Raw genomic sequence first — 20,952 nt, 5'->3', positions numbered from 1 at the left:
GCAAAGGTCAGCAGAGGCTCCTTCTGGGGCGCTCCTGCCTCCTTTTCAACTACTCCTACGTTCCATTCAGCATCTTGCCTCCTTCGCCAGGAACAAAATCGATCTCAGATTTGCTGGGCTGTAGTCTGATCTCCTCATGGCACCTGCTGTGGAGCCACAAACCACTTTTTAAAACCAGAGGGCACTGCTCCGAACACTAAATTGTAACACTGGGCCGAAAGGAGTTTGTGAATTGCTCGCTTTGTTTGAAAGATGGAGGTCTCCAGCTTAGATGCCAACAGCAGCAGCAAGAACAAAAAGCAAATGCAATGGCTTGAGCTCTGTTAATAGTGGAAATAATCCCTGTCTCCACTGAAGCTACGCCTTTACCCTGAGCACAGTATTGAACAAGTTAGGTTTAGTTAACCAGCTTCTGCCTGAAGATGAAAATGGTGCAGGCATGACAGGACTTGGAGGCGGCAGGAGACCCCGTTCACATAGCATGTGTGCCAAGAAGAGTAAATGTCAAGAGGCTCCTGGCAGCCCTGTCTGTGCAGGGGAGCAGGGGAGCCCTGGAATGTCACACACTAGGACGCTAGGACCGTTGCCTCACTTGGTGCAGAGGGAGGTGACCTTTTCCTCCTGGCTGCTGACATTTAAGAGTACAGAATAATCTGGCATTCCTCACTGCAGCTGTGCAGAAATGTCATTTTCTTTAACAGAAGGTACACGGCAAATGCCTCTCAATGACCATTTTCTTGCCGGGTTGGCAAGTGCAGACCTTAAGCCAGATGAAATTTTGGAATCCATGTACATCCCTCACTCTCAAAAGGTAAGACTTCCGCGGGCTGCTTTTAGGTTTGTTTTTCCTTTTCATGACGGAATGCAGTCATCTTTAGAAGTCTGAAAACAGATGGAAGGAAAATAACTGCCCTGAAAACCTGTTTCCTGTCCACTGCGGACTGGCCTGGCACCAAGGCCCGCAGACACCCTCGGGCAACAGCTCCGGGCTGTGGATTGGGGGTTGTTGTTTCAGATGTGGGGTGGGGCCTGCTGGGGGCGGGTGGTTGTGCCTCCGCTCCCCTCTGTGTCTACAGATCAACTCTGGGAGGCGGAAATGAAAGCTCTCGGGCTGTGGAAGGCGCTTCTCCGCCTGACCCACAAAGAGGTGGAGGCTGGGGCGGGGCCTCCCCACTTCCGGCTCTAGCTAAGCCCAACAGCTCGCAGGAGCAGGAGGGCCTCCAGATGCAGGATTACCTGGGATTGATGTGGCCACCCAGCTGGCTATTGAGTGCGGCCTCTTTCACTCAGTGCTCCGTGTCTCTCCCCAAAACCATACCTGAATCCAAGAGGATGGTCTCCACAGAGAGAGGCAATTCAACACACACACACACACACACACACACACACACACACACACACACACACAATGGTGAAAAGCCAGGAGTTAGCTTGGTTATGCAGGAAGTCTCATATTAAGTCATGTTTTGAGTGTGTATGATCTTCATTTATTTGAAATGTGTTCTAGTCCAAAGTGCATCTGTGAAGGCCCAAGACAGAAAACCAGACAGGTACAAACACCCTCAGTGGCCCCACAGATGGAAACACATTTGAGGCACAGTCCATCACCATTTACCCCCTGCTGTGACATCTTCAGGTCACAATGTCAAAGCCCCCAATGGGGCAGCCATCGCCCTACCAACTCTCATTCCTGATACAAGATGCCTAAGTCCACTGTTAGAAACTTCTATTCAACATCTTTATAACCTTTGCAAAGTGGAAAATTAGTCATTTCTATAAACCAAGAAATATGGTGGGTCTCTTTCTCACTTCAAGCAAATGACATTTAAAAGCCCCTGTGTGCCTGGGTGGCTCAGTTGGTTAAAGCCTCAGATTTCAGCTCAGGTCATGATCTCATGGTTCATGAGTTTGGGCCCCGCATCAGGCTCTGTGCTGACAGCTTGGAACCTGGAACCCGCTTGAGAATCTGTCTCCCTCTCTCTCTGCCCTCCCCGACATGTACTCTGTCTCTCTCTGTTTCTCAAAAATAAATGAATGTTAAAAACACCTGTGCTGAGAGGGTTCCCCATCCTTACCAGGACAGAGGCATCTGAAGACTAGAGGCAAGAGTACCTGGAAATTATCTGGATATTTTGGCCTCAGGAAAGACACACGGTGACCCCTGTTCTTTGTGGGCATTGGACATTGGGGATGGATGTTGGGGAGGATTCCATTCTGACTTTGAATGAGAAGCCAGCCAACTTATCCTCTTATTGTGCCAAGTGTCTTTTTGTCCCTTTAGATGGAGTCTAAGTGATTAATTAGTCGCACCAAAAAGCAGAAACCATGCTCTTACTTTTGACATGTCAAATAATCCCAAATGGTTCTTATGTCCACAGTGGGAATTTGTGTCAGCCTTCCGACAGGCTCAGTGCCAGCAAAATGCCTTTGCTGATGTGAATGCTGGCATGCGAGTCATCCTCAAAGAAGGCACAGGCACCATCAAGGAGCTGAGCCTCTCCTATGGAGGGATTGGGGAAACCACAATCAGCGCACATAAATCCTGCCAACAGCTCATAGGGAGGTAAGCAACGAACCCTGCACCCAAAGGTGAAACTTGACATCAAAACTCAAAAACAAAAACAAGGAACAAGAGGAAGTTTGTCTCTGGCAAGGATTGTTAACGCCCTGGGAAGATGTGAACTCCTATATGTAGAATCACGCTTGTTCTTTCTGTAATTTTGCTAATAAAGCAAACCTCGCTTGACTTTGACTAATTCAGGTCGCTCCATGGGAAAGGGCTACAACAACAATGGCCAGGTTCAACTAATGTCGCTCCTGGAGTATCCTCTGTTTCGTCCTCAGTAGAGGCCGGTCCAGTTCCTAATGGAATTGGCCCTCATGATCTCTTTGTATAATGCCTGTTTCCTGCATGTTCTGGCTCTTGAACATGCTTGGTTCATGTTCCAATGAAACGGGGCCTATCCTCACCCTGCCATGACCCTCGGGCCACTCAATGCAGGCTCCCAGGCCTCGATTTTCCTGAAGTGTTGGTAAGATGATTTCTAAGTTCCCTCCAACTCAAAAAATAGATTTCGGGTTCTCTAAACTGTCATTATCCTGTATCTAGCATGTGTCATGGGATCGAGACTGCCCTTTAAGTGTCCCTTCCTCCCCTCCAACCCCACCAGGCCCTGGGATGAGCTGATGCTGGAGGAGGCTTGCAGGCTGCTTCTGGAAGAGGTCTCCCTCCCAGGCTGGGCTCCAGGAGGAAGAGTAGAATTCAGGAGGACTCTGGTGGTCAGCTTCTTCTTCAAATTCTACCTGGAAGTTCTGCAGGAACTGAAGAAGCTTATAAAACTTGTGTCTGTAAGTGCTCTGGCTTTTATGTGCCCCTTGCCGCCATAAGCTCCCAGCTTTTCCACGACTTTTGCAGTGTCTTGTGAGCAGCCTGTGCTGTTACCTGTTACCTGTTCTGAGTCAGGCCTTGTCAGCTCCCAGCCCGCAGTCCTTCAGGGATTCAGCCCTGCAAGGCTACCACATGAGGTCCAGGATGCCACGCTGTCTTCAGTTCACAGACGTTCACTGTGTCCTGAGCAACAAAACATGACAGTGCTCCTGCCTCCAATATGCGATTTCTCTTTCTTTTAAAATCAGCTTTACTGGGGGCACCTGGGTGACTCAGTGGGTTAAGCATTGACTCTTGATTTAGGCTCAGGTCATGATCTCACAGTTTGTGAGATCAAGCCCCATGTCAGACTCTGCAGTGAAGGTACAGAGCCTGCTTGGGATTCCTTTCTTCCTCTCTCTCTCTGCCCCTTCCCCCTGCTCTCTCTCTCTCAAAATAAATAAACATTAAAAAAAAAAACAAAATCAACTTTACTGAAGTATAATTACACATAATAAAATGCATCTATTTATACTCAATGAGTTTTAACAGACGTGTAAACCCATGTAGCCACCACCTCAAACACGGTATAAAGCATTTTCATCACCCGAGAAATATATTTTGGCCCCTTTGCAGTCAATCCTCCTCCCACCCCTGCCCCCAGACAACCACTAATCTGCTTCTTGGCACTATAGATTAGGTTTACCTATTCTAAAATTTTATATTCAATATAAAATGTAAAATAAAATGTTATTTTTCAGAACATACTAAAATTTTACTTGTATGCAAATATTTAAGTGGCTTCTTTCTAGATTTTTTTATTGTAAACTTTTGGAGTAAGTTAAGCAAGGCAAAACATTCACTTTCTCTCACTCTCTAGTTCCTTGCCGGACCAGAATTATAACTCTCACCCCCCCTCGTACCCCCTGTTTCAAACCACACCCCACCCAACACTCCTCACATCACCTCAAGTGTTCAATCTTCATTATGCGGAGCTAGACCCTCACCAATCCCACTCACCAGGGTAATAATCACTGCCATTTAACTTCAGCATCAAGACACTCGGTGTGTTTCAGACACCAGAGAGCCTTCCCAATTTTACCACTGAACTGCCAAGTTGCTGAGAAAAGCAATCAGGATGTGGGCTCTTTTGTGTCCAGTGAACTCCAGCTCATTTTGGGATGGCTTCTCTGGCCCCCAGTGTTCCTTCTGGCTTGTCCTGTCTTTACCCAGCTCACTGACAGGCCTCTCCCTCCTCCGGGTGGCTTGGGGATCAGATTCAAACCAGTCCACCCAGCTCTTCATTATGTCAAAAGGCAGGAAGGGCAAGACACCTTCATAAAATGGGAGACGTCCTGGGAGATGATGTGGATTTTGGTTTTTCAGGCTACCCTCGCCTTGCAGTTTCTTAGATATTTCAGTCAAGTCATTTTCACACAAATTAAAGCCCAGTTTAATCATAGACTAATCAGTTTCTCTTTATTGTTTTGAATGATCTCTCAGGACAGCCATCATTATCCTGAAATTTCAGACCGATTCCTAAGTGCTCTAGAAGATTTCCCCGCCACAGGACCCCAGGGAGTCCAAAGGTACCAGGTCAGTGAGTATAATTTAACAGAAACCTAGAAACATAGAGATAAGCTATAGTTATGGGAACAAAGCAAGCACTTCAGAGTTGCGATTTGTAGTTCTGACTTTCTAATTTGGGCTGGCACATTGCCCTTTGTTTAGGCCAAGTCAGGGGGAGGCTGGATCTAAGATCAGGCCTGAGCTACCACCACACACACTGGAGACTGAACCAACCTGGGATGGTTTGACCATCTGACTAATCATTGATAGTTGGTGTTCATCAAACGGATGTTCTTTGGGCATTGTTTGAAGAGCATCTAAGCCAGGTATGGGGGAAGGACTGAATAAGAGAGTAGCAAGTTTCCATCTCCAGCCTTGATTGCAACTATCTCATCTCTATTTAGGGCCCTGGCAGTACTTGAACCCACCCTTCTTGAAGGAAAATTTAGAAAGTATCTATTACTATCTGTTAGCACACCGCCCCTCCCCCACCCCATCTCCACACACACACACACACACACACACACACACACAACACACCACACACAGATCTTCCCTGAAAAGAATTCCAAAATAAACACTTTCTCCAACTCCATATCCTCCCAGCAATGTTTTGGGGGCACTTACAGGGGCAGCCAAGGCGTCTTTGTCTAGATCTCGGTGAACTCCATTGCCATTTGCACCCCTCCCCTCTCCCCTTCCCCAAGCACTACTCAAGTTGTCACTCAAGCTTTTAGCTTAGATTTTGGTCCCCCACCTTCTGGCATTATATCACTTTAGACCTCATCATCGTGATCAGATTCTCTGTAAACAGTTTAGTCATGGAAAAGGTAAGAAAGCAGGACAGGGAAAACCCCCAAATTCCAGAAGAAAGCGGTATAGAGGCACAACTTGGGAAAAGAAGATGCCAAAAGGAGAGGCTAGGGTGCCTCTTCACCTACTTCACAGTTCTGCCAAAAGGTTGGCATTGCCACAAAATTGACTAGACAATTCCCCAATCTAGTGACATCATTGAATTGTTGCCCTTATCATCTGACCCACTGCAGTGTTTGTTGTCTGACGGTGACAGATGTCTCAATCTTGAATCGGTATGTTGGTAATCGGCCAGGCCACTTGTGAAGTTTCAAGTTGTCCAAGGCAACTCTTGTCTTCCTCTGCAGAGTGTGGATTCTCGCCAGTCCCTCCAGGATCCAGTTGGACGCCCCATCATGCACCTGTCAGGTCTTAAACATGCTACAGGTGAAGCCGTATTCTGTGATGACATCCCTATGGTAGATAGAGAACTCTTCATGGTTTTGGTGACCAGTACAAGAGCCCATGCAAAAATCATGTAAGTAAATGGAAAGTCTTCAAAAAAAACTTTTAAAAGCACATCTGTGGATTCCTTCCAAGGATGGCACCTATTGTGCCATATCCTAAACCCAAAAAAAACAAAAATTGAACAAATAAAGAAAAGGGCACCATCCCCAGGGGGAGGAAGGGAGGGTACCTGGAAATGACCATTATGAAGGTGAGAACAAAAATTGCAGAAATGGGCTCCTTGCTTTCTTTTAACCTCATAACACCTATCTCCCTGCTGTAGCCTCAGGCATGACTCAAAGGAGCAACTCTGAGTAGGACTGATACTCAGCAGGTGATAAAACCCTGAAATACTGCATTTCTGTATGGTAAATGCCTACTGTCCTAAGTTTCCAGAGAATGTCCCTTTCACAGCCACACGGCCCCTCCCCCAGGTCATCTTCTGTAGTTAAAGTGTTATTACCCCCACCCAGCAGGTAGCCTCCTGGGCTGTATAGCAGGTTAGCTTTTATTGGTTGGGACCTACGCTGGACAGTTGTTATATATTTCTATTTTCAACCATGTTCTATCCTTTCCTCAGGTCTGGGACCCTCAAAACTTGCTGATTTATACTTCTTAAGTATTTTTCTCTTTTTTTTTTTCCAGATCAATTGATTTTTCTGAGGCCCTTGAACTACCCGGGGTAGTTGATGTGATAACAGCTGAGGACATTCCAGGCGCCAATGGTGCTGAGGATGACAAATTGTTGGCTGTAGATGAGGTACAGAGTATGCTTTCTCAGATGACTGTGCAGATAATCACCAAGGTACCACCTCCAGCTGGTTTTCAGTCCCCGCCCCCCACATTGTGGGATAGAAGTGCTGATTCTTCCAGCTTCTCTCTACACCTAACATCTTTATTCAGACAGATTTAACTCTTCTGGAGTCAGGAAACTACATAGGTAAAAAGGAAATCATAAACATACAGAAAAACAAGTTCTAGTTTTCCCACCTTGTGCTATTGAGGCAATTTACCCTCTTCTAAAGAATAAATGTAGGAACTGACATGTATCAGGATAGACTACCCTAGAAAGACCTAAAAAGGAGAGCACAAAAAATACAGCCACTCCCTGTTATCTGTATTGAACTCCCTCCCTTCCTAGACCAACCCCACGCATACACACCCCCACCCTACCCCTCATTTACTTTTACACACTCCATTTGTAATAAAGTCGTTCTTGCCACCTTTGACATTTTAATTAAATTCTACAAATATTCACTGAATACTTGCTTTTGGAGCCAGACTAATTTGGTTCATGTTTCATCTCCACTGCTCACCAACCATGTGCCTTTGGGTATCATTATCTGGAAAATGGGAACAGTCACTGCACCAATCCTATGGTGTTGTGAGATCTGAGTGAACTAATGCATGTAAAATGCTTACAACAGCGCTTGGCACGTGAAGGCTCTCAGTAAGTGTTAGCTATTATTGTCAACGTCTCAATGAGTCACACAGACTGTTTCTCCTCTATGAAAAGATTCACTGTTTTTTTGGTTGAACTCCAGATGAATAGGTCATTTGTTATTTAAGAGCTGTATCTGCTAAGGCTGCCGTAACAAAATACTACAGACTGGGCCACTTTTTAAAAAGCAGAAATTTATTTTTTCACAGTTCGGTGACTGATCACCCAAGATCAAGGTGTTGGCAGATTTGGTTTCTTCTGAGGCCTCTCTTCCTAGTTTGCAGGTAGTCGTCTTCTCACTGTGTCATCACATGGCTTTTGTCTGAGGATGAGCCTCCGTGCTATCTCTTTCTCTTCTTATAAAGACACCAGCCATATTAGACTAGAGCTCCACCCTTATGACCTCATTTAATCTTAATTACCCCTTTAAAGACCCTATGTCCAAATCCAGTCACATTGGATATTAAGGCTTCACCATTGGGATTTGAGAAGGAGGGGACACAGTGCAGCTCATAACAGGAATCATATTGTACAAGAAACACTTTCCTTATCTTTAAACTCTAAAATGATAAATGATACCATGAAGATGATACATGTGAACCAAGCTTGACATTCAGGTCACAGAGGACACAGCCAATCTCACATCCACCCTGGGGCTTAACATTCATTGAGCAAAATAGAGAATGGAATCATCTGTGTTCTTTAAATTATTTTTTGAATCAAAAATTTTTAGCCAAGCATGTGTAGTCAAATGTGACCACCAATGTGGTTATCGCCAACAATAATAACAAAGATACCAGCCACTGGTAAGGATGAAGTAAGACTATTACTACTTATATTTTTCTTCCTGCTTCATGCATGTACTTTCCACAGGTGCTTTGTGTGGGCCAGATCATCTGTGCTGTGGTTGCAGAGACAGATGTACAGGCAAAGAGCGCAATTGAAAAGATAAAGATCACCTACGAAGATCTGGAGCCCATAATCTTCACCATCAATGTAAGCAGCGCTGGCTGGTTTCTTTCCTGTAAGGTTGTAGAATCAAAAACACCTTAGTAAATTTCTTAGGGCAAGACTAATTCTAATTTTTTCTTGTCACTGGCTTGCCCTGAAAATATCAGCTTTCTCTGGAAGATATTACCTGTATGAATTGAAATTAGCTTTGGCTCTAAAAAATGGTAGGGTTGGGGTGGGATGGAGAAAAAAACAAAAATTGAAGTTTTTTCTCTTTTACATCCAAAAAGTCTAGAAGGGATCATTCCAGGGCTTATGTAGGGTTCTATGTGTCAGGGATCTGGGCTCCTTGTATCTAGTCGCTGCATCAAGCACTATCTTCTGGTTCACACTTTGCTCCACAATGGCTACTGAGGCTTTGTCCATTAAGGCCACATTCCAGACAGCAGAGAGAATGAGGTGATGAAGAAAGGCATCTCCCATCCCTTTAAGGACACTTCCCACAATCTCACTGGTTAGCACTTAGATGCCACACCTCAAGGGGAGCTGGGAAATGTAGACTTTATTCCAAGTGACTACATATCCACTAAAAACTGGGGAAGATGATAATGGATATTGAGAACAATCATGTTTTCAAAGTGGGGTCCCAAAACAGTGGGACTTTCATGATGGAGTTACACAGAAATTTCAACTCTTACTTTTGGGTCCAGCTCAAGGAATGCAAGTGCTATTACCAAAGCATAAAGAATGAAGTTAGAATAGAAAATTCAGATGTGGAGTGCGATTTGCAGGTTCTAACTCAATGAAGGGCAAGTTCAGAGTAACTGAGTTTAGAAAAAGCTTTCTTATTTGTGCACTTGTGACAGAAAATAAAATTTTTTTCAAAGGCCCCAGTGAACCACTTGACATTTTTTAAATGTGCCTAAAAGGCACAAATTACTCAATATTCAAAGTGTTAAAAAGGTCATGTTTCTTGACTTTCTAAACTCAATCAGTTCTGTTCCAGATTCCCGTTTTGCCAAGTTTGCAATAAGTCCAGATTATTTTTCTTGGCTCAGTCTCCCTCCTGGGGTTGTACTAGGATCCTAATAACAGTTTTTGAAATTTCAATTCTAATCCTGTTTCTTCAAGGGGGAAATGGTATCCAGAAAAAAAACCATGAAATATCCTGGGATTCAGAATGGTTAGAGATCTAGAGCTCTCTCAGATTAGGACTGTCCAGAGTCAACTAAAAATGTCTTTTGTGAATGAAAGTAGGTAACAAAATAGTCATAGATACCAATACTGATTCACCCTTCCGTCCATTCATTTAAATGACTGTATATATGAGAGGCTGTAAGGGTAGTGGCTAAAAGCACAGTTTCTAGAACCAAACCACTAGGTTTGAATCCTGGCTGCACCACTTACTAACTGTGTAACCTTAGATAAGTTTGGTTACCTCTCTGAGACATGGTTTCTTCATCTGTAAAATGGGGATAATACTAATAATCACCTGTTCCCTGGATGTGCACACTAAAATGAGAAATGAGTATTTATCATCAGGAGTTATCATAGCATCCCCAGATCTCAGTTCTTAACATGACTCCTTCTTGTTGGTTTTCCCTGCATTCTAGAAGACATCCTTCAGACACCCATCTCACCTCTGCCATGAGCCCACTACTCCAGTACTCCCTTGCTTGATGACTCCCTTCATGTGTCCCAGTAGATGGCTATGTGGGAGAGTTTATGGGCCTTTGACTTAAAAAAAAAAATGCCAATGGAAGAAAAAAATTTTAATTGACTTTCATGGTTTATTCCTATCATTTAGGATGCCATAAAGCACAACTCATTCCTATGTCCTGAAAAAAAACTTGAACAAGGAAACATTGAGGAGGCATTTGAAAAAGTAGATCAAATTGTTGAAGGTAAGCAGCTGAGGATATTTAATAGAATCTTTGCACAATTCTGTTTCAAAGCAGACACTGAGAGCATGTGATTTCCTCTGAGAAAGGGCATCCTCTAGAGACTTAGCACTTTGCCAAATTTCTCTTATATCTCTTCCTCTCAAATTGTGAGTGTGGGGGATGGTGTGGAGGTGGATGTGTTCCCTTTAGAGGAGGGGGTACAGGGAGCAACAGAATAAATAGAAGAAAAATCCTTAGCACTTTGATTAGTCAAGGACAGAGGAACAGAATCAGACACTTCCAACTTGTTATACAAAACTGCAGTCTCTAAAACAGATTGCCCTTAGCTACCATAGAACAAATGCCTGCTCCATCAGTTCCTTGGTCAGGACGAATCCAGACTGGTCAGTCCACATCTTACGTGCTTTGGAACTACTCAACCTGGTAGTCTCCAATGAGCACATACTTTCAGGAATTTCCCTTTGCTTACACTTAACAGGAGAGGTCCATGTTGGGGGACAAGAACATTTCTACATGGAAACACAAAGAGTGCTTGTTATTCCAAAGGCAGAGGACAAAGAGCTGGACATTTATGTGTCAACACAGGATCCAGCTCACGTGCAGGTGAGGTCCGGGATTGCCCTTACCTTCTGAACTTCTTATTTCGTCATGGCCTTCAATCCCCATAGCCTCTCAGTTGGTAGTTATTTTTCCTGTAGAAACTTGATGTCCAAGTATTGGACATCAGTGGAACAGCTAAGATACCAGAACTGTTTTATCTTTTCTGGTCTTGTCAAGTAAGTACACGAACAGCTGAGGTGAAGGGGATTCAGAGCACACTTATCCCGGTGACCACTGAGTAATGTATAGAATTGTTGAAACGCTGTGTTGTACACCCAAAACTATCGTAACACTGTATTAACTATACTGGAATGAAAATTAAATAAAATTAATAAAATTAAACGTATAGAACAGCCACAGTCACTTCAGATTTAAAGAGTACATTCATTTGCAGCATGCTTAAATGAACTCTGTGATTGGATAACAAAACTACATCATATTTGTACTTGCTTTTTTCTCTAAAATAATCATTACAGATAACCTTTGAAGTAAACATATCACTTTACAGCACATTTTAATTCTCCCAGTCTCAAAGTACTCTAGATTTTAGCTGCAAACATCTTCTTTAGTAAGTTGTCAGGAGTTTGTTGGTTTCCACCTTGCTGGAACTTATGTCAGGCATTTGGCTAGGATTCCAGCTCTGACAAGAATCCAGGACTTTGACAGTTTCCCTTCTGGAAAATACTATTTTTCTGCTGGAAAGGCTTTCTGTAAGATTAACAATGTTTATGAACTCAACAGAGCTCTCTGCAAGACAGATTTGCATTGTTTTAGTTTGGGTTTTGTTTTTTGTTTGTTTGTTTTCTGACAGTAAGTGTGGATGAATATTTCTATGAAGTTTCAGAAAACAGAAGTCTTCTTTGTCATTTCTCGTAAAACTTTTCCATTATCTTTCACAGAAAACAGTGTCCTCTACTTTAAACATCCCCATCAACAGGATCACCTGTCATGTCAAGCGGGTGGGTGGAGGTTTTGGAGGAAAAGTAGGAAGACCAGCCATATTCGGGGCCATCGCAGCTGTGGGCGCTATCAAGTAAGTGCACTTGGGGATACAGGAGTGTGTTTCATGTACAGGGCTAAGGGCAAATCCATGGACTGAGAGTGACTTGCATTGCTGTCATAACTACCCACGTGTCCTTGGGCAACGCAGGCTCCTGTCGCCTTTTCTTTATAATTACAGACATAATACCCACCTTTCTAGTTATTGGAAAAGTCAAATACACCAAATTTTATAACTCCAAATAGGTTATAAAAAGAGAAAAGTGATATTATTAGTTAAACCGCTCCAAGGCTACAGCTGCCCGGTCCCTGAACTTCAGGAAGGTGACGCATTTAGGGGTGGGGCCAGTCTCCTGCCCAAGTGGAATGCGGAGGGGGAGGCTCCTCCCCCACTTTCCCTTCCTACTCTAGCTGCAGACAGGGCGGCATGAGGAAAGAAAGGCTCCCGCCCTCTGCACCCTGAACGGCTGGCTGGTCCATGTTTGCTTAATGACAGACAACACCTGGCTAACTTCAACAGGAAGGCTTGCTCCTTTGCTGTTCATGTTCAAGTTGCTGGCTTTCCTGTTTCTTGTTCATTTTCTTTTTTTTTTCTTTTAATTTTTTTATGTCTTTATTTTTTTTTATTTTGAGAGACAGAGAGAGTGAGCGGGGGATGGGCAGGGAGAGAGGGAGACACAGAATCTGAAGCAGGCTCCAAGCTGTCAACACAGAGCCCGACGCAGGCCTCAAACTCACAACAGCAAGATCATGACCTGAGCCCAAGTCAGACGCTTAACTGACTGAGCCACCCAGGCGTTGTTCAAGCCACCTCTCCTGTTCAAGCAGTGTTGCCAAACTTTTGATAATAAGATAATAGGGGTTCCTGTGTGGCTCAGTGGAGCGTCCCAGGGTCATGATCTCAGTGATTTGTGAGTTCAAGCTCAGCCTGGGGCTTGCTGCTGTCAGAGCAGAGCCCGCTTCAGATTCTCTGTCCCCCCTCTCTCTCTGCCCCTCCCCCTCTCAAAAAAATAATAAATATAATAAATAAGTCTCCTAGACTTGTAGGAATTCCTGCCTCCCCATCCCAGACCCACTGAATCAGAATCACCAGGCGGTAGACACAGAAACTTTACATTTAACTGATGCTCCAGATACTCTTCACCATTAAAACAACAACAACAAAACAAACAAACAAACAAAAAACAGGAAACCTTGTGCCAGAATTGTGGTTTTCAACATGTACCTGAAAGTATCTCATAAGAATCACTGAGAAAAATGCTAGTTCTAGGGCCCTTTCCTAAAGTACTGAATTAGAGCCCTAGAGCCAAGGCTCAAGAATCTTCATTTTTGCCAGCATGCCAGAGGATTCTTACACACTCCAAAGTATGGGAACCACTGCCCTGGAAATTCAAAAAGGTTGAAGCTCCTAGCCACCCAAGGGCCCAATTTGGCCAATATAATAGCATTCATGGGTAAAAATGAAAATGGTAACCCAGCATCCTAAAGACAAGTACTTGGCCTTGTTTTTGCAGTTGTGTTACATATGGATCTATTTATTCGCATTCTTTCAACTTTGTAACTGGTGGTGGGGATATGCAGAGTGGCTGGATCTGGGTGAGCATGAAATCTGAAGCCTTAAGAACACAGTTAACTGGCAAGTGACATTAATTATTTTAGCTAGATCTCCAACTATTGAGTTATAGGCTACAGAAACAGTAGTAATTGAGTCACATATTAATTCAGATCAGTGCCTAGCTTATTGTATGCACTCACGGAATATATATGGGATGGATGGATGGATGGATGGTTAAATGAATGGTTGGATAAATGGGTGGAAGAATGGGTGGAGAATAGATGGCCAGAAAGGTAGCTAGATGGATGCTTGGTAGATAATTAAAGGAGAGGTTGAACAAATCGGCTAGATGGGTAGGTGGACAAATAGGGGAATGGATCAATGGCGGGTGGAATGAGTAGAAAATCTAAGATTTGTTTTCTTTAGAACTGGTCGTCCGGTTCGTCTTATTCTTGATCGTGAAGATGACATGTTAATAACTGGGGGAAGACACCCATTATTTGGAAAATACAAAGTGAGTATTAAACTTGAAATTATTAAAATACCTCATTTTAAGAGATTCTTAAATACAGGGAACAAACTTGGGGTTGCTGGAGGAGTTTGGGGAAGGGGAAGGGCTAATAGGACAGGGGCATTAAGGGGGACACTTGTTGGGATGAGCACTGGGTGTCATATGTAAGTGATGAATCACAAAATTCTATTCCTAAAATCATTATTATACTACATGTTAACTGACCTGGATATAAATTAAAAATATAATAATAAGAAGAAGATTTTATCTTAGTGGCTTTTGTCATTTTCTATTATTTTGATTCTGCTAAATTCTAAAAACAAACAATAATCTTATCTAAAATATTAAATTAGTGGGGCACCTGGGTGGCTCAGTGGGTTAAGCATCTGACTCTTGATTTCAGCTCAGATCATGATCTCAGTTTGTGTGATAGAGTCCCATGTCGGCTCTGCACTAACAGCACAGAGCCTGCTTAGGATTCTCTCTCTCCCTTTCTCCGTCTCTCTCTCTCTCTCTCTCTCTCTCTCTCTGCCCATCTCCTGCTCTCTCTCTCTCAAAATAAATAAACATTAAAAATAATAATAAAATAAAATATTAAATCAGAGTGCTGTGTGTTTGAATTCTCACAAATTTTATGAGGAACTTTTAGTACATCTAGTATAGACTAGATTATAAAAATACAATTTTAAATGATAAAGATATTATTGAAGAAATAAGATTTTTGTTAGTGGTTCTCCAAAGACAAAAAAATGAAAGAAACTTGAACATTTGTTATATCAAAACTTCTTGACTATTAAAATATTTTGCAGTTGAAATGTTTGGAAACAATTTTACCATTTTTAACTACATAATCATTTTTACAAGTGTTTCTGCCAAGTTGTTATGAAAGTGTCTCAAAAATTCCTTACAAATAGGAAAAAAAGAATCCACTAACAATGAAATAATTTTAAATTGTTTCAAACCATGCTCATTGCATTTTATACAACTATAGCATAAACACCATTAAAAATACTGTTGACATCTGAGGTGCCTGGGTGGCTCAGGTCGTTGAGTATCTGATTCTTAATTTTGGTTCAGGTCATGATCCCAGGGTTGTGAGATCAAGCCCCGTGTGGGGCTTCACATTGAGCATAGAGCCTGCTTAAGATTCTCCTCTCTCTCTCTCTCTCTCTCGCTCTCGCTCTCGCTCTCTCTCTCGCTCTCTCTCTCAAAAAAGAAAATAATAAAAAATACTTTAACATCTAGTTGACAAAAATAGTATCTTTCAAATTTGTGACTGAGTTTTGGGGATAGTTCTAATGTAATGTTTCCATATTAAACATTGTTCTCTCTGGGAATTGCTTACTAGTGCGCCCCACATTAGTAATTTTTAGAATTAGAAAAGGTACACAGGGGCAGCTGGGTGGCTCAGTCAGTTAAGCATCCGGCTTCGGCTTCAGCTCAAGGTCATGGTCTCAGGGTTCGTGGATTTGAGCCCCGCGTCGGGCTGTGTGCTGACAGCTAGCTCAGAGCCTGGAGCCTGCTTCAGATTCTGTGTCTCCCTCCCTCTCTGATCCTCCCCTGCTCATGCTGTCTCTCTCTGTCTCTCAAAAATAAATAAGAAACATTAAAAATTTTTTTACAAAAAAGAAAAGAAAAGGAACACAGTTGGCCATTACATTTTTTTATTTGCCTTCAAATGCAAAGAAATGAATATTCACAACTATTATTCTCTTCAAGTACCAAGAACAATATAGAGCCACATTCTGGGATTGTGGCAGTTTGTGTTGTTATGGTAGTTGTTGAGTTCTTGGTTTTGGCCCATTATAAACCAGGCTTTATTTATGTTACAGTTGTGAGACTGTTTTAGTACTAGTACTTATTTAGAAGGTCCTAGACTTTGAATATTTTGGTAATTATGGTTTTATAAAATATAACTAAAATGAAGAAAATAGACTTTGGAAAATCCAACTTTAATTTTATTTTTAAAGAAATTTACTTTTAATATAGTAATATGTGTTTGAGAGATGTGTGTGTGGATGTGGATAGATAGAGATCCTCATTCAAACCTTGCTAACATAGTTTTGCTCAGTTTTTCAAAGCTATTTGTAAATTAGCAAGTTATGTATGAATAAGTTCTTCCAAAATTCTTAAAAAGTTTATAAACAGTTTAAGAATTCTCTCTGTTACCTTATTTATTATACTATTTTGCTTAGCAGTCATTTCTTCATGGAAAGTCAAAGGTAAACTTCAGTCTAGCATTTGTCAAAATTACCATGAATTCTGAACTTGTAGATTTTCCTGCATGTGCTCAGGTTTGTTATCCAGTATTTCCTTAGGTGATAGTAACCAAAAAGCTGTGCCCATTCTCAGAAAGGCAAAGGGACCAAGGCCAACCCTTTTCTGGTAGAACTCTTAACAGTCTTTTCAGTCTGTGCTGTGCAGACCAACTGTGCTGTGGGTGGGAGGGGAGTGGCAACTTCAGAAAATTACAAGGTGCTCCTGTGAGTCCGAAAAAGAACATCATCACTAGTTCGCATTTGTTCCATCCCTAACCAATCACAAAGCGCTTCACCAGCTCCCTAAATGGGAGTAGCCGTTCTCACGTCCATTCCCCAGCATCTGCTTCTGAGATGCACTGTGATTCTTTCCCATGCGTTCTGGAATTCCAGAGACTTTTCCACCAGGGGGAGAAACCACAGACTACATTAGAAAGACAACTAGTAAAAAGTGAAGGAGAATCTGCCAGAAATAAGTAAGAAGAGGGTGGCAATTACACACCAGCAGGCAAGCAAGGACTTTGGAATTCCACACTGACTGCGAAGCCAGAAAATTACATGTTGAAAGGAAAAGCTCAGCAAAATCCAGTCACAGGAGACCTTTGTCAGCCAAGTACAGAAATGCAAGGGGGTGGCCAGGTGTGACACCACCAAGCAAACAGGAGCAGAGTTTGTCTTCAATCCCACCCAGGAGTGGAGCTGGGCTGTGACTTGAACTTGGGCTGTGACTTGAACTGAAATTTTAAACAGATCATAAAATGTCCATCATTTGGTGACAGGTGGGATTCATGAACAACGGGCGAATCAAAGCTCTAGACATTGAGTGTTTCATTAATGGAGGATGCACACTGGACGACTCTGAGCAGGTATGTGCATCAGAAACTAGCACCATCCCTAATCACGAACAGAATGCACAATTTCTAGATGAGTCTCTATGGAGCATGTTTCTTCAGGTGCTTACCAAGTTCCACAAGCAGTTAGACTCTGTACTTGACTTTTACAGAAAAAAAAACAAAGCATTGTCCCATATATATTAACATCTCATTTTACTTTAGGTAACAGAATTTCTTATATTAAAGCTGGAAAATGCCTATAAAATCCGCAACCTTAGATTCCGGGGCCGTGCGTGCATGACAAATTTACCATCCAATACGGCGTTTCGCGGATTTGGCTTCCCACAAGGAACCCTGATAACAGAATCTTGCATCACAGCTGTGGCAACCAAATGTGGCCTTCTGCCAGAAGAGGTAAGGTTGTCATCAAGGTTGTAACCAAGATTAGTGAGGAATCAGATGAGGCAGGGAACTAGCTACCCAAAGAAAAACCATAGAAGAACCACTCAAATTAGTCCTGGCTCAGAATTCAAGATAAATTAAGTGCTACCTGAAGGAAATGACTCCACTATCTTCCTACCTCGTTAGGCAAAAAGCTTTCTGGTTCTTTCTTTTTCCTGATTTGTAAAAAAATAATTACTCTTTGTTTTTAAAGCTTATTTATTTATTTTGAGAGAGGGAGAGAGAGAATCCCAAGCACTGTCAGCACGAGCCTGACCGGGGGCTCAAACTCAGGAACTGTGAGATAGTGACCTGAGCCAATACAGAAGTGCTAATGCATAGGGGCACATGTACCCCAATGTTCATAGTGGCACTTTCTACAATAGCCAAACCATAGAAAGAGCCAAAATGTCCATCACCTGAGGAATGGATCAAGAAGATGTGGTATATATATATACAATGGAGTATTACATGGCAATGAGAAAGAATGAAATCTGGCCATTTGTAGCAATGTGGATGGACCTCGAGGGTGTCATGCTGAGTGAAGTAAGCCAGGCAGAGAAGGACAGAAACCATATGTTTGCACTCATAGGCCTAACAGGAGAAACCTAACAGAGGACCATAGGGAGGGGTTGAGGGAAAGAAAGCTGGGGAGAGAGAGGGACACAAATAATGAGAGACTATTGAATATTGAAAACGAACCAAGGGCTGAAGGGGGAGGGGGAGAGGGAAAGGGAATGATGGTCATGGTGGGGGGCACTTGTGGGGAGAAGCACTGGGTGTTATATGGAAACCAATTTGACAATAAACTATTATAAAGAAAAAACAACCCAGAGTCAGATGCTTAACCATCTGAGCCACCCAGGCACCCCAAAAATAATTACTCTTCTTAAAATTTAACCAGTAATTGAAGTAAAAAGTGAGACACCTAGGGGCGCCTGGATGGCTCATTTAAGTGTCCAACTTTGGCTCAGATCATGATCTCGGGTTTATGAGTTCGAGCCCTGCTTTGGGGTTTGTGTTGACAGCTCAGAGCCGGAGCCTGCTTGGGATTCTGTATCTCCCTCTCTCTCTGACCCATCCCCCATCATGCTCTGTGTGTGTGTCTCTCTCTCTCAAAAATAAATTAAAAATTTTTTTTTAATTTTAAAGTAGGGGCACATGGATGGTGCTGTCAGTTGAGCATCTGACTCTTGATCTCGGCTCAGGTCACGATCTCACAGCATGAGTTCTAGCCCTATATTGGGCTCTGCGCCCAATTGATGTCGCCAAACCTGCTTGGGATTCTGTCTCTCCCTCTCTCTCTCTCTCTCTCTGCCCCTCCCCTGCTTATGCTCTCTCTCTCTCTCAAAATAAATAAATAAAATTTAAAAATTTTTTTTAATTTAAAAAAAAGAATGAAATAAATAAATACAGTAAAAAGTCCCCTTCTTCATTCCATCATCCCTATTAGTCAAGGGCAATGATTGTTAATGTTTATTGTTCCAGCCCTCTATATTCACACACATACACATATAAACACAAATATTGATATATAATATATTGTCCCTAGGCAGTTATTTACCAAAATAAGACTATAATAAACGTATTATTCTGTGCCTTACTTTTCCCTCTTTTTTAATTTTTTTAATGTTTTATTTATTTTTGAGAGAGAAAGAGACAGCATGAACAGGGAAGGGTCAGAGAGAGAGGGAGACACAGAATTCGAAGACAGGCTCCAGGCTCTGAGCTAGCTGTCAGCACAGAGCCCAATGCAGGGCTCGAATTCACGAACCGTGAGATCATGACCTGAGCCAAAGTCGAACACTCAACCGACTGAGCCACCCGGGCGCCCCTGTGCCTTACCTTTTCTATTTCACAGTAGGCTATGGCCATCTTCCTGTGTCAGTAGAATAATCCACTTCATTCTTTTTCATAGCTGATTAGTCTTATGTAATGTGGACTTACCATAATTTATTTAGCCACTCCACTATTGAAATACATTTATGTTGTCACCCATTTTTGGCTATTAAAATGATGTTGCAAGAAACATATTGGTACCCATGTACCAAAATATACAAGTATTTTTGCTCTCATATATATCTGTAGGATACATTTATTTAAAACTTTTGAGAGATATACTGCCAAAAGAATGTCCTCTAAAAATACTATTTTGTACAGTATCCTAGAAGGTACACAGTATATACAGGATGCTATGCCAGAGAGAGGCAGTCACTGGCAATTGAAATAATTATTAATAACACTTTTTTGCCCCTCACACATTTCAAGTAGATGCAGCCTACATTTTACGTTTCTTTTTCCTGTTTCCCCAATATAGTCCATCTGCTCCAGAAAGCACTCTCTTTATAATGTCCTTTGAACCCCTTTGTCACTAAGTTCAACAGAGAGGTTTGTGATTGTCAGGGTACTTCCTACACACAAGAGAGCACATACATATTGTACAGGGAGGACAAGAGTTATCCTCAGGGAAATCACATAAAATATTCTATGGGTACAAAGGAGGAAGACATAACGTTGTACTGGGGGGAGGAGGGTCAGGAAGAACTTTCCAGAGAAGATGACATTTAAGACAGGCCTTAAAGAATAATAGGCACAGGGGTGCCTGGGTGGCTCAGTTGGTTGAGCGTTCTACTTTGGCTCAGGTCATGATCTCACGGTTTGTGGGTTTGGACCCCATGTCAGGCTCTGTGCTGACAGCTAACTCAGAGCCTGGAACCTGCTTCAGATTCTGTGTCTCCCTCTCTCTCTGACCCTCTCCTGCTCATGCTGTCTCTCTCTCTCTCTCTCTCTCTCTCTCTCTCTCTCTCTCTCTCTCACTCAAATAAATTAACATAGTAAAAAAAATTTTAATATAAAAAATTTTAAAATTTTTAAAAATTTTAAAAAGAATAATAGGCACAGATAATGAATGGGAAAGTAATCCAGGCAAATGCAACAACTTGAAAAGGAAAGGCAACTTCTTTGTGGTTCAGTTTCCTTATCTCTGTAATGAGGACAATATGACTCACCACACAATCTTTCTGCAAGAATCAAATAAGTTGGCACTTTGTTTTCATAAACTGGATAGTATTATTCCATTGTTACTGCTGATAGTAATAATTTTTTATTGTTACTAGAGTGAAATGGCGATAATGAAAATTTCCTGAGCACATTTCAGTAGGCTCTCCATCTTTGTCAAGTCTTGCAGGCTTCTAGGATATAGGACACAGCCATATCCAAATACA

At 42.3% G+C, this 20,952-nt stretch overlaps 1 protein-coding gene across 1 annotated transcript in view; it reads left to right on the top strand.

Annotated features, from left to right (window-relative positions):
• Nucleotides 1–20,952, top strand: part of AOX1 (aldehyde oxidase 1) — a 75,903-nt gene that overhangs the window by 28,102 nt on the left and 26,849 nt on the right. Inside the window, 13 exon segments of the mRNA XM_029933285.1 lie at nt 702–811; nt 2,379–2,563; nt 3,171–3,348; nt 4,871–4,963; nt 6,097–6,266; nt 6,881–6,995; nt 8,550–8,672; nt 10,435–10,531; nt 11,010–11,134; nt 12,031–12,164; nt 14,112–14,199; nt 17,234–17,320; nt 17,510–17,701. Coding sequence (XP_029789145.1) covers nt 702–811; nt 2,379–2,563; nt 3,171–3,348; nt 4,871–4,963; nt 6,097–6,266; nt 6,881–6,995; nt 8,550–8,672; nt 10,435–10,531; nt 11,010–11,134; nt 12,031–12,164; nt 14,112–14,199; nt 17,234–17,320; nt 17,510–17,701 — 1,697 coding nt within the window.

The sequence above is a fragment of the Suricata suricatta genome, chromosome 3 (assembly GCF_006229205.1).
Source record: "Suricata suricatta isolate VVHF042 chromosome 3, meerkat_22Aug2017_6uvM2_HiC, whole genome shotgun sequence".
Lineage (NCBI taxonomy): Eukaryota > Metazoa > Chordata > Mammalia > Carnivora > Herpestidae > Suricata > Suricata suricatta.
Note: the sequence above shows the minus strand (reverse complement) of the source record. Positions and strands in the feature narration are given on the sequence as shown.